General features: G+C 43.5%; 1 protein-coding gene across 1 annotated transcript; it reads right to left on the reverse strand.

Annotated features, from left to right (window-relative positions):
• Positions 1-671: 671 nt before the first annotated feature.
• Positions 672-13,083, reverse strand: Ropn1 (rhophilin associated tail protein 1). The gene is made up of 5 exons (XM_035444682.1): positions 12,968-13,083; positions 9,884-10,001; positions 8,618-8,779; positions 2,376-2,551; positions 672-738 (listed from the first exon to the last, which is right to left on the reverse strand). Exons 1-5 carry the CDS (start codon positions 13,081-13,083, stop codon positions 672-674), a joined length of 639 nt encoding a protein of 212 aa, XP_035300573.1.
• Between the last annotated feature and the right edge of the window lie 1,288 nt (positions 13,084-14,371).

Consider the following 14,371-nt stretch of genomic DNA (forward strand, 5'->3'; position numbering starts at 1 on the left):
CTAATCGATTGGCCCCCTCCTCTTTTTCCCTTCTTTTTCTGCCCTGCATTAAATCTTGCCTTATGGTAGCTTCTTGTGTCTTCTTGGGTTGATTTGGAGCCTAGGACCACAACACAGATGCTTGGACCTCATTGGCCATAAACGGATGCTTGAAACTCACTGGCCACCCAGTCTAGCCAATCAGTGAGTCCTGCCTTCCAGTGAGAGACCCTGTCTCAGAAAAAAATGCCAGGTGAGGTGGGACCCACCTTTAATCTGTAAAGTAAAGCTGGGTGCTTTGCTTGCCAGCCTAATACCTCAATAAAAATTGATAATAAATGAATGGATGTATGACCAGCATAGAATGAATGGAGCTGTGGATGAGAAAAGCTGATGACCAGTATCCTTGCACAAATGACACCCAGCAATCACAAAGCATCATAATTGTGTCCATCAGCCTTCTGCCTTTAAAAATCCATGCTGCTGTTGTCCTGAGATGTGTTCTGTAACCAAGCTTTGGCAGCCACCTTTACACCATATGCAAGAGTCTTGTCCCAACAACTTTACATCTGAATTCCACACGTTTCTGGCTAATTGTTTATTAGTTGTGCCAGCTTTAAAAGAAAATTGACTTTGGGTGGTGTATGAAGTACACCTTTGTATGTTCCTTTAAAACCACCAGAATTGTGATTTTATTCCAGGCGAACCCTAGGGTTTTGAGTAAAGTCATTCACCTTGATTAAGCCATCAGGACCAATTCTGTTTGGAAAAAACAGATATCCAGAATTAGTTTTAGCAATCAATTTTAAAAGCATATTATATATATATTTATATATGTATACATCACCCCAAATTAATTTCACTGGGGCTGCCTGTAGCAGGAAAAATAAAAGACCCAGAGACTGATATTGGAGTTCAAGCTTCAAGCTGAAGGTCAGAAAAGCAAAGCAGCCGGTCACTAGCTCCCACTCTACTTCAGACGGAAAGGTGATCCTGGCTCCACCAAACCTCAGACTGAAGCCTCTCCTCAGCATGGCTGGAGAATCCTGAGACTTCAATGTCTTCCTATCAATGTGGCTGGAGAATGAATGCCTGATTCTGACTACTAAAGACCCTGCTCCTATCTTTTATACCCCTCTAGTGCTGGGATTAAAGGCATGTGATCCCAGGTGCTGAGCTCATCTTTGTGTGAGCTGTTTCTCATTAGGACAGGATTTTTTTTTTTTTTTTTTTTTTTTTTTTTTACATTCCAATCTCAGTCCCCCCTCCCTCCTCTCCTCCCTCTTCTTCCACTCCATGCCCCCCATCACATCCCATTTGCTCCTTGGAGAGGGCAAGGTCTCCCCTAGGAGGTCTACTAATACTAAGTCTGTCCCATCATCTCTTTGAGGCAGAACCAAGGCACCTCCTCACCCCCACACTCCTGTGTCTAGGCTGAGCAAGGTATCTCTCCATGTAGAATGGGCTCCACTAACTCAGTTTGTGAATTCAAGTTAGATCTTGGACCCACTGCCAGTAGCCTAATATATTGTCCCATTCACACCATTGTCACCTATATTAAGGGAGTCTTGTTCCGTCTTATGCAGGTTCTATTTGTCAGACCTGAGTCAGTGATCTCTCACTAGCTCGGGTCAGCTGATTCTGTGGGTTTCCCCATCATGGTCTTGACTCCTTTGTTCATATCATTGCTCATCCCTCACTTCTATTGTACTCCAGGAGCTTGGCTCATTGGTTAGTTGTGGATTTCTGCATCTGCTTTCATCTGTTTCTGGAAGAGGGTTCTAGCTTCTCTAGGATTGTGGATTGTAGGCTGGGTATCTTTTGCTTTATGTCTGGGATCCACTTATGAGTGAGTACATGCTTTATTTGTCTTTCTGGCTTTGGTTTACCTCACTCAGGATTGCGATCTTGTGTAGATCTTGATGGCCTTGGACACAGAGATCCATCTATCTCTGAATCGTAGGATTAAAGATGAGTACCACCACCTCCTAGCTTCTGACTGTTGGGATTAAAGGTGTGTCACCGCTGCCTGATCTCTATAGCTTGAGGCTGACTTTGCTGTTCTGAATCCTCAGGCAAGCTCTTAATTCTTTTCTTTTTTAATTAAAAATGCTATTATGGTATGTGTGGAGGTCAGTGGAGTCTGCATTTTTAACATGCTCCGGTGAGTGCCGCTTCTAACTAACTTCCGAAGCCCTCCATGGGTCTCTCTCCTGCACTGTTCCTTCCTTTCTCAAATCAGTATTTCATGTTACTCAGAACGGAAAAGTGTGCTGAAGTCCCCTGACTTACAATGGGGAGCAAGTCTTTGACTCCCTGTTTTAAGTGGAAAATAGCCCTGGATCCGTGCCACACCCCGGTACATGATCCCTCTCCCTTGCTGACGGTTGACTCACACTTCCTGTTCAATGTAGTTGAGCATCCTGCTGACGTGGGATGAGGAGATCTCCCCATCCACTTCAGCGATATACGTGTAGAGAAACTGGAAGGTGCTGAAGGGGATCCGGGGTGGCCCTCCATCGTGGTCACCGGATAACACTTCACACACTATCTTGAGAGTTTTGGCAATGGTCTAGAAAGCCACAACACAGAAGGAGGAGAAAAATCACTTTCCAGGCTAGATCCCCGAGATCAGTTTAGACTCAAGAAAGGAAACAAAACCAATGCTCAGGTAAGATGGAGTGAGGATGACCCAAGAGTCCAGACAGCTTAACATGTGCCAATCAATCCATTCTAAACATACTGACTTCCAAATCACTTCTCATTCTTTGTTGAAGAAAATTCAATTTATAAGCTGATAAACACTTCAAGATATTTGTTAAGTTCAATTAGAATAACCTCTTTAAAGGATAACAGGCTTTCATCCTATAAAATTAACACTGTCTTGGGCCAGTGAGATGCCTCGGTGAGAAAATGTGCTGGGCATAAGCCTGACGACCTGAGTTTGAATCTCAGGACTATGTTAGAAGTGTTACAGAATTGACATGCCTTCCAATGGGGAGTCACACCGAGGGCATAGAGATTAATAAAGGAAGAATTTTAATCACAGTACAGCAGTAGTTGTGGCTACTGTATAGAAAGGGGCTAGGCTTGAACAGAAATCCCCATCGGTTTATGCAGTTTCACAGTCCCAAGTTACGTTTAGTATGGTCCAAGGTTTGGTTGTTTGGGCAAATGGGGAGATTTACAGAGTAAAATATTATTGTAGATATCTCAAGCCAGCCCAGGCTGCTTCTCCCAGGCAGCTGTTAACCAGGGGCATCCTGCCTGCTTGGCAGAATCATTATATCCCCGATAAGTGAACTGGAGTGCTCCTTTAGCTAAAGTCTGTTTTGTGTAACTTAGTGTTTCCTAAGCAAGTTTAGTAGAACCTTTCTATTTCTTTCGGTTTTGTTTGTTTGTTTGTTTGTTTTTCGAGACAGGGTTTCTCTGTGTAGCTTTGGAGCCTATCCTGGCACTTGCTCTGGAGACCAGGCTGGCCTTGAACTCACAGAGATTCACCTGCCTCTGCCTCCCGAGTGCTGGGATTAAAGGTGTGCGCCACCAACGCCCGGCAAACCTTTCTAACATCTACTTATTATTGCCAGTTTTCCTAGAAGAGAACCAACTCCTGCAGGCTGGCCTCTGACCCTGTGCACATGCATACTAAGTAAATGAAAAACAAAAGATAATCAGAAATATTTCTTATTGCCTTCCTACCTTATCTCCCAAAGCTTAGAGATATCCATCCATCCATCCATCCATCCATCCATCCATCCACTTACCTACCTACCTAATTATATATAATAAGTATTACATACACACAGACACACAGACACACACAGACACACACACACACACACACACACACACACACAAAGATAAAGATACCTGGGTCAAAGTCATAATAGGGAAGGAAAGTTAGGAGAAGTGTATTGTTTCTAGGGAGACAGGGGTCCCACACAATAAATACCACTTAAGTAAAATCATCTAATACATATCACTGTCCTGGTTCATTCTTATTGTCCACTTGATACAACCTACAGCTACCTGGAAGAGGGAACTTCAATAGAAAAATTGATATGACCAGATTGGCTTGTGGGCATGTGACTTTATGACTAATTGATGTAGGTGGGCACAGCCCACTGTGAGTGGCACCATCCTTAGGTAGGAGGGCCTGGACTGTGTTAAGAAAGCTATTGACATAAGCTTGAGAATAGAAATCCTGGACTGTGTAAGAAAGCTATTGACATAATCTTGAGAATAGAAATCCAGTAAGCAGCGTTCTTCCATGGTTTCTGCTGAAAATGATGTGAATAAATTTAGCTCATCTTCCTAGAGGCAGTTTTACTGAATAGCAGTGATTTTTAAACGTCTTTTGCTCTAATTAATTACTATTCATTTTGAGTTAATATTTAAAATTTATTTCCATTTAACTAATGTTGTATAAAATAGGATCTTCAACATACAACAGTTGAAAAACTATAAGCCACAGATGTCAAAAAAAAAAAAAAAAACTATTGAGGTTTGTAGCTTTTTAACAGGTCAGTCACCTGGAGTCCCAGGAAAACACTCATTCTGGGCATTTGCATTAACATGGGGTGGGTCTGCATCAGATGGCAAGGTGTGTGTGTTGTGTGTGAGAGGCTGTCCATGGGTGGGGAAGCCTAAGTGTGAGATGAGGGCAACAGGAGAGCGGTTTGGAGTGTATTTGCAAGTATGAGTGTGTGTGCTAAGCTGCATAGTTCTGCTCACAGTATTTCCTGCTTCTAAAACAGTTCTGTCCCCCTATTTCATTATGCCGTCCTCTTTTGAGGGTACTGTTAGAGGCTGAACTATCCTCCCCTCAAGTTCTGATGTTGAAGTCCTAAGTGCCAGCATCTGAGACTTTAGAGTTAGTGAGAACGGAATGAAATGGTGCATGCCTGTAGCACTCAGGGGGCTAAGGCAGGAGGATGGACAATTCAAGGCCATCTGGAGCTACATAATGACCTCCTATCCAAAAGCATAACACTAAACCAAAATGCCACCCACCATAAAAGTTAAAAAGCGAATTAAATTGCAATGAAATGATGAGGACAGACTTTAGTTTGGCATGACTGGTGTGTAGAGACTGACACAGGAGGAAGCTCTCATAGACCAGCAAAGGAGGCTTCCGAAGAAACAACCCTCTAACACCACAACCTTTGACCTGTCTGGCCTCCAGATCTTAAGACAAAACTTTTCTGTTGTGTAAACCACCCAGCCTGTGGTAAGTTGTTCTCGCAACCCCTGCAAGCAACTAGATGCTTTGGACCTTAACTGTTTGTTGATTATCCGTACAAGCCTTTACATTCTAATGTCCCCATACTTATGAAATATTTTATTTTTAGTTGTGTGGTGTCTGTGTGAGCGTGTGCACATTAGTACATGAATGCACATGCTTCAAAGTCTAGAATAGGGTGTTGGTTCACTTGGAGTTACAGGTGTTTGTGAATGACCCGAAGTGGTTGCTGGGAACTGAACTCAGGTCCTCTGTACAAGTTCAAAGTGCTCTTAACCACCAAGCCATCTCTCCAGCTCCCTTAGAACTATAAAATATTTTGAATTAAAAAAAAGATTATGGCTAAATAACTTCTTGGAGTGGAACTTTAAAAAAATCAATTTAAATGTAAAAATCTTCACATTCTCTCTCACCAGAGTCATGTGGGGGGGCGTGGGGGGGGGATACTTCATCATGGCAGCCTCCAACATCATGTAAAACTTTGTTTTAAACTCAGACATGAATACACTTCTTCCATACATGATCTCTTCCTTTTTATGTGCAGCCTTGGTGGAACAGCAGGTGGCATTATGGCAGCCAAGAGGAAGGAATGCTGGACAGGAAGAGGACACAGTCTGCCAGATGTCACATGTGGAGCCATGCATGTTACATCCAGAGAGCTCAAGACTGGAGTCACTACTGTCTCTGTTGCCTACTGGAGTAAAAGTTCCAGCCATCAGACACTTCTAATAGGAGCAAAATCTGCTTTCCTGGATGGTAAAAGACCATAGCTTGCTTGCAAGAGAAGGGAAAATTCCTAGTTGACTTGTCTCCAAGGACATAAGAATAGATGGAACTCAAGCCCTCTGCTAAGTGATGATGCCTTGACTCTCTCAGTCGCCTGGGGCTTCTATAATGATGTATCTTAAATGTAGAAATTTAATACAAATCAGAATCTGATGCTTATAGTTCTGAAGGCCAAGAAGTTCAAGATCAAGGGCTGACAATGACCTATTTTTTGTAGGTGGTGATTTCTCGCTGTAGTCTCCCATGGTGCAAGGGGCAAACAGCCACCTCCGATCCCCATTTATAGACTTAGTTCCTCTTCCTGAGGGCTGTACTCTTGTGACCTAAGGCTCTATTCATAATATCATCTCCTTGGGACTTAAGATTTCCCTACATGAGCACTGACCAGCCCCACAATTAAGCTCCAGCATGACATAAGTGGGTGTAAGAATTATTCCTAGATTCTCAGGCATCTTTGGTACACAGACTATGCACTGCCAGGATGACTTTACCTCTGGGTGTTCTCTGATGGGAATGATGAAGGACATCAGGCTGTTTTGGTGGAAGCAGGTAAGTGGGACAGAATGACAGCTTGTTAGAGGTGAAAGGACCTTACAGAACACTTGATCCAACATCCTTGTTTTGGAACGATGGAGAAAGACACAGCTTACCGTATGGCTTCCTCCCAGTTGTGAGGCAGGCACATCAGAGAAAGCCTGCCAGGTACATGATGTGCAAAACAAAAAAGGAGTTGGAATGTGGCTTTCCAAAGTCACCCTCAGGCTACTGTGAGATATGGGGACAAGAAGATGACTCAGTCATCTCACACAGTGTTGAGAGGCTTAGACCAAAGCCAAAGAGCAGATGAGAAGAATGTACAGCAAACACTGGTGGGGGGGCACACAAGGGAGACCTGAGATGGGCCAATGGAGACCATTTGATGCTTTGACCAAACCAAGAGATGCAAAAGCCTAAGCTACAAGTGGCAAGTGGCCAATCAGCAGCATTGCAATGAAGACCAGAGGGTCTAAAGAGGCCACACCCCTTCATGCTAGATCAGCCGTTTCTAAAACACTCAGTTGGAGAAGAGCAAGGAGAAACCCCTACAGGCAGTGGTTACCTGGAGGTGGTTTCATTTGCTGCACCTATCTAAGTGCTAAGATTGGCTCAAACCTATTTAGTTCCTACTGTATCCTTTGAAGGTGAGGTAGATCAGGGTCAGAGGTCAAGGTCAGAATTAACGGAGAGAGAGTCACAGAGCATCCTATTAATAATTTGGAGCCTCATGAGACTTTATAAAATGTGAGCACTTTAAAATAGTTTTCTTCTGTGATATCTTTCAATCCTTGAACCCCAGCCCCCAAACAAACATGAGCTTAGTCCTGGTTGACAGCTCATTTGTCCTGCTATGTTTGCCTCCTCTCCTGGGAGAATAGTCATTTATTCATTATATAATGTTTCTATGAAAGACAATGAAGAACAAAAAAACAATCACAAACATTCCTCTTTTTTTTGTCTCTCTGGAGAAATGATTATGATGACGGTTTCAGGGGAAACCCACAAGAAAAGTTGGATTACAATATTTCTGCTAAATTTACACAGAAACAAAAATGCCAAGTACATGTTTGGAGCACATTTGTAAAGGAAGACCAAGATCGTGCTTGGCTGTGCTGTGAGATTCAAGTTCCTGTCTCATCTTTGTTGGCCTGAGTGGAGGCAATGAGTTCCTTATTGACCTTGACATATATCTCGGGGCTTCAGAAACTAGTAGTGGCTCACTTTCAAAAACAGCATTTCTCATTCATTCTTGTTCATTATCAGTAACTAACAAGACTGCGCCCACCTAGACCAGACCTCATTTTAAAGGTACATAAAAGCTGGTTTCATCATTTTTTTTCTTTTCAAACCAGGAAATGGCTTTTCCGACTTTCAAACTAATTTAGAAAAGGCCTGAATTGGTATGAACTTCCTTTCTCCGTGATTATGATTCTAGAAATCAAAATCTCTTTTTTCCTGTTCATTTAAAAATGTTTAATACACTCTTTGCTTTCTCTTTTTCTGTCTATCTTATGTCATCTTGTGTTTACCAACAGTTTTCTATAAGGCTGAATATCCCTTTAAGGTCTCTACCAGAATGGTTTCTAGGTATCTAAACCCCACAAGTAAAGAAGAGTTATTATACAGCTAGAAGTTGTGAACAAAGTGGGCAGAACAGACTGAGGGCAATGGTTGAAAGTCACAAATAACCCAAAGCCAAACTTGGTCAGCTCTCTGCAGAGTCTGGTGATAGCTATCCCCCTTCTCCTGCCTCTTGCTTCTGATCAGTGAGCCTGGGAGTGACCTTAATTCAGAGAGCAGAAGAAGGCATAAAAGGCAGGTTTTCTTTTGTTACCATCTCTGGAGAGCTGGAAGGGGGTAGATGGATTGTTCTTCCAGGCCCAGAGAAAAGTTATGGGTCATTTCAAGTTTTTTTTTTTTTTTTTTTTTTTTTTTTTTTTTTTTTTTTTTTTTTTTTTTTTTTTTTTTCTGAGAACTGAGCCTAGGGCTTTACCTGTATGAAACCAATGCACTACCATTGAGTCATTCCAGCCCTCCACCCTATGAGACAACCCAAACAAAAATGTAACTTACAACCCCAAGAGAGCTACAAGCAAGGGCTAAAAACTTCAGCCACTCGATCTCCTCTGTGAAGCGACCCACATTCATCACACTGTTAAACAGATCTGTTGGGAGATTCAGCACCTTCCACATCTGGGCCAGCTCATCTGCATGGATGATCAGCCTGCCAGCAACCTTCAGGATAGAGAACACACAAAACACACATGAGGATGGCAAGCAAGATGCTCTGAGTTCTTCCAGCACTAGGAGGGGAACAGAAAGGCCAGGGGATTCCCTTTGACAGTTTTGTTTGTGAGGCCGTGATATGGCTTTAATATTTTAAAACTCCAGATGCCAGAAATATGCTAAAGAGATCCATTTATAGTATATTCTACTTTTTATGATGCCTTTATGGTCTCTAGTTTTGTTCTTAGGTTGTCCCTCTAAGGCAGATGGGACATCAGATGCACTGAGTCTCATGCATATCCCTCCTGTCTCCAAGACAGTGATATGTGGTACCCTATGGCCTATAGGGTTTAGAATGGCTATGTAGCATTGTTTGGTCCCAGGAACTTGAGAGCTCTGCCATATTCTCTCCACAGAAAACTTGGCGGTTAGAAGTAGAGGGATAAGGATGAATGGCGGTTAGCTAATGACACAGTGAGGGTGCAGATGCTCCATTAACTGTCCCAACACTTTCCCAGGACCTCTGAGGCCAGTTAAATTCTGAGCCTCTAGAACCCAAGCCCCAGACACCCAAGCCTGCCCTATCCTGTACCCTAATGTGGGGTGTCATGCTGCTCAACTGTATCCTGGGAACTGGCCAAACAAGGGGTTTTCTCAAGCCACTCCCTCCTTTTCCATTCACAGGCTAACTCCTAGGGAAATGCACGGGGATTGGCAGCATTTGCCACGAAGGCTGGGCTGTGTCTGCACCTGCTTTAGTGGTGAAAGTAGAGTATACACTTCCTGTGCAGACTGTGGTAGACCTCTTATGGTCTGGATCCATCAAGGAGATGCTGACGAGCCCGGGGAGTCACACTCTCTAGGACAGGCAACATTCATTACACTGAAACCCCTGAATATCCTTCCAGATCTGGGAAATCTATGATGACCCCAGGAGACAGCCCATCATTCAGTTTCTTCCATACTGGTTTCTGTTTCTCTGAAGAAAGATCCATGTTCAGACCAGGATTTAGTAAACTTTGGGGTAGTGTTAATGGCCAGCTGCCTGGTGGAAGCACCAGTGGCCCTTACTTAACCCATTCAGTATCCACACCACCCCTGAAGGCTCCATACCCGAGAATGCAGGACTTTCAACAGCTCAGGTGTCAGCTCAGCCCAGTTGGACAAAGTGACTTGCTCAGACCTCTCTCTCACTGGAGGAATCTCCCCACGGGACATGGCCCCAAAATACCTGCAAGAAAAGAGACAGGGTCCCAGGCTCCAATGACCTCTGGATACTTTATTTACTTTCCTTTCTTTTTCCTTTTGACAGAATTGAGCAGATAATAAAACAGTATTTTGCCATGTCTAGATGGTTTGCATATAGGTAAAGTCTGATGGTGTTATTTCCACTTTTAAAAACTAAGAATGCTTAGGGAATTAAATTTTTTTCTTTCCTCTAAGAATAATGAGGAACAGCCAACAAAACTCTGGCATGCAATCACCTGGGGCATTTTCAATCACCCTCCCATCCCTTCTTAGTGTTTTATTCACATAGACAAACAGAGATCCTGGGACATTTATAGGTTATCTGTATGTGTTTTTGGTAGGTGGGGATATGGAGCTTATAGGAAAATGAGAGCAAATAGAATGTTCCAGAGGTGAGTGAGAAAGGGCTTCTGGCCTGAGGGAGTGAGGCCTGCATGGGACTTCAGCAAGGGGGAGAAGGCTGGCAAGGCGCGTCAAGGAAGGGGCATAACAGCCTATATGGTGCAGGTGAAGCAGCCCCCGTCTTTGTTTCCTCAGAACTTACAGTTAAATGTGTCACTGTGTGCCACTGCTTTGTGGGATGGACTTGGTTTGGGGGTGATATGAAAGACAGGCTAAGTCGCATTTCAGGATTGCATGATATGGAAATAAGCAGCCTGCCTCAGGGAATGGATGTGAGCAGCTAGATGCCAGGGTCTGTCCCCATCAAAAGCCTTATTATCCCTGAATCACAAACTTCTGCCCCTTCCTACTCCCTTTGCCCACTACTTTCTCCATAACCAAGCAGTATAAAATACAGAGGGTGTTTCATAAAAGGCCATTTTAGAGTCAATATACATGATGGAGCTAACTATTGCCCATCTCTGAGACACAAAAACAGCTGAACTAAAGACACATGGGTCAAAACAGTAACTTCTCTCCCCTGGCTGGAGGTCCTTGGCAGGACAGGCTGTAGAAATGTTTTGATGCTTTTGAGCCTATACATACTAACTCTCTGGAGGCAGACAGATACAATGGGACACCCAGAGTGGGATTGTGGCCTCTGACTTTACTACCAGATGAGGGAGAGGTAAATGGCAGGGATAGAAATACCACAGCACCCATTATACAGACTGCGAGCAGTTACACTTGGCACTCTCCAAACAGCATTGGAATTATGAGTGTAACTGGTTAGAGAACCCAGGGCTTCATTTGCAAGTGAATAACTCCAGTTTTGGAGATTTAAGCTGTCCCACAAACCTGCTGCAGGACAAATTGTTATATGCCCTGCTGAAGGGGGGGGGGATGGACTCGAATGACTTCTACATTTTCTACATTGTGGGAATGTAGGGAAGGAAACTCCTGCATGTGACAAATCAAATACCTATTTTATCTAGGAGATACTTGATGGAGTTCCATCTGCTAAAACGCTACAAGTTTGTAAGCCACAGAAAATGAGCCAGTGAGAGCTTTTGATGTCTAAATGTGACAGAGAATGTTCTTAAGTCATGCTCTTTTTTTTTTCATTGCAGTTGAATTACAAACTGATCTTGCATGGATGTCTAAAATTATATAAATTATATATATATATATATATATAATTATATATATATGGAGCAAGAAGGCTACAGTGGTAGAAAGTTTTCATCCATAAATGTCAGGGACAATATCAGGAAATGTCATTTTTCTTAGGATAACGCAGGAGCACAAGGACAATAAAATGGAGTTTTAAGCAATCATATGGCATAAAACAAAATCTGTCTGACTGCCAAAAGAAATTAGTCTTCTGACATTAAAATGTAATCTTAGAGGTAATACATACAATTCAAAATAGAAAACGACACAGGAGTCATGACTAGGCAAAGCAACTCCCTTTAGGCCATTTAAAAGCACCAAGGCTTACTTCCCTTCTATTCTAAAAACCGTTCTCCTGGCTCAGCTTGGGAGCAGGAGAGCTTATGCCTTCCGAAAGGGCTCCACAGCTTGGCTCCACCACCTGCTGGATACACCCACTCACACCTCAGGCTGTCTTTCCCCAGCCCCCTCCCCATCCACAGACTGAGCTATCTTCCCACAGAAGCACCGCTAAGGAAGTAATCATCCAGCGAGAAAAACAGCGAGAAAAGGACCCGGGAGGGTCTTGTACCAAGGCTGCCCAGTTTCCAGCAGGCACGTGTAAGAAGCAATTTCATAGTTGAGAGGCTTTCTATGTGAAGCGGCCACGGTGAGGTCAGCCCCTGTTGTGGAAGTTCACCCACTGAGCAGCCTCCAGGGCCCCTTCAAGGAGCCAGTGTGCTAGAGACACACCATGGAGCCCGACTTGACCTCCTCACCCAGCTCTGCCTCCTTTTCCAGAAAGCCATGTGACTACTGACATCTTCATGCCGAGAGAAAGATCAGGTTGTTTTTCTTTTTAAATCGATAAAGAAAATAACAGCCCCCACTCCCACCCCGAGACATGATGCAAAGTGTCTTTAGTTTGGCATAGGTTTGAGTTTCCACAGCCATGAGGGAAGGTGTTTCATTAATCAGAGGGAACCAGCTTGGAGAGAGCCCACCTCCTCCTCCCAGCGGGATCGCGCGACTCTCCACTAGATGTACTTCTGCCATCTAGCGGTGAGAAGGAGAACAAACTGAGGCGTAAACCAAGGAAAAAGTGAGTTGAGCTGCTAGCCAGATTCCCAGGCCTCTTCCAACCAGGACAGGTGGATGGGATGCCGCCATGGGCTGGGTGGGCGTGTGCTAAGGGTGACATGGTAAACTAACTGGTCCTCTTTGCCCCAGGACACTTGGCCTACTGTCCTCCTACGCTACGAGTTTAAGGAAGGCATCCCTTACTGGCCCTGTTAGATGCATTTATGCCTGGATTTTAAAGACCCTGCTTCTCCTTTACAGACCGCACTGCCTGGCCTCTTCAGTTTCCCGCAAACCCTCTTTCCTCGCCCGTGCCCTGTGAGAGGAACAACTTACTCGGCTGCCCACTGGATGAGATCCGGAGGCTGGGTCCGAATGGCAGCTTTGGTGAACTGCTTTAGCAGTTCTGGCAGCTCCGGTGGGATGCATACTTGCTTGTCTGTCTGAGGCATTGATCCCTTGACCTACGTGCACGACAAAAAAAGAGCACAGGGATTTTATTTGAGTCATCAGCAAGCATGAATTGTAAGATAGCACCCTGGAACAAGAGATCCCCCAGACCCTACATAACACTTGTTTTGGAAGGTCGGCTAGCCCACAAGACAGATGCGGTCTAGAAAGTAGACTGCTGATCTTTACATTGTGCTGTAAGGAATGATGTCCTTTACATGAAAAAAAAAGTGCTTAAAAAATAGAGGCCAGCAGAAGTAAACAAAAACTATATATATATATATATATATATATATATATATATATATAGTGTAGTGTGTGTGTGTGTGTGTGTGTGTGTGTGTGTGTGTGTGTGTGTGTGTTCTTGTTTTCTCTAACATTTTTCATGTGCAAAGTTCCAGGATATATTGAAAGAAAACATGAAAATCTGCAGGTGGAATACACTTCTTTCTACAAATCAACAAATGTCTCTGAAAGAGGCATACTCGAGAGATTAAAATGTCCCAGCTTCAAAACACCGAGAAGGTGGACAGAGCTCGGTGAGCACCTTTTATATTGCCTTGCTTGAGCTTGCAGTAAACTGAAAGAAATCTTCAGGTGCCCAATCAAGTAAGTGACACAGAATCCAGAATGAGGAACATAGGAAGAATCTGAGCTGCCCTGGAGGCAAACGTGGCTGGAAAGAACTCAAATATAGGATATGAGTGGCAGCACAAGGAGGAGAGAGACCAGGGTTTGGCTCACCAGTGAGACATGACTGAACTAAAGGACCCTCTCCCTTTCTGGCCTGCACTGAGATCCCACAAAGAACATGGTCTTTGGTATGGACACAAAGGAACGTCTTTTGTGTAAGAACGCAGACTGGAAACTGTGTGTGAGGATACACAGAGCTGTCTCCACAGATTTTTCTGGGGAGAGAAACAGCCCCAAGAGTGTGAAGTCGAAAGGAAGATCTAAGTTTAGATCTATGCCAACAATGCCTAGTTGGGAAACCCCAAAACAATAAATGACTGTGGCAGCATCCCACTACTTTTCAGTTATTCTTTTATTTGGAAGAGGACGATAAAGATAATATTTAATTTTAGACTTCAAAAAAAAGCCAACTATCCATACATTTTACTAAAACTTTTCACAAGTTAATATAGAAGTAAGAATATAAAAGTCATACAAGTAAATACTAGATATGTAAAAAGGAGAAACTGAATTTAAGTAAACCCATAGCTTCTTTCCACAAAAAAAAGAAAAAAGAAAAAAAAAACCCAACCAACCAACCAACCAAGCAAACAAACA

This window comes from Cricetulus griseus, chromosome 4 (assembly GCF_003668045.3).
Source record: "Cricetulus griseus strain 17A/GY chromosome 4, alternate assembly CriGri-PICRH-1.0, whole genome shotgun sequence".
Classification (NCBI taxonomy): Eukaryota; Metazoa; Chordata; class Mammalia; order Rodentia; family Cricetidae; genus Cricetulus; species Cricetulus griseus.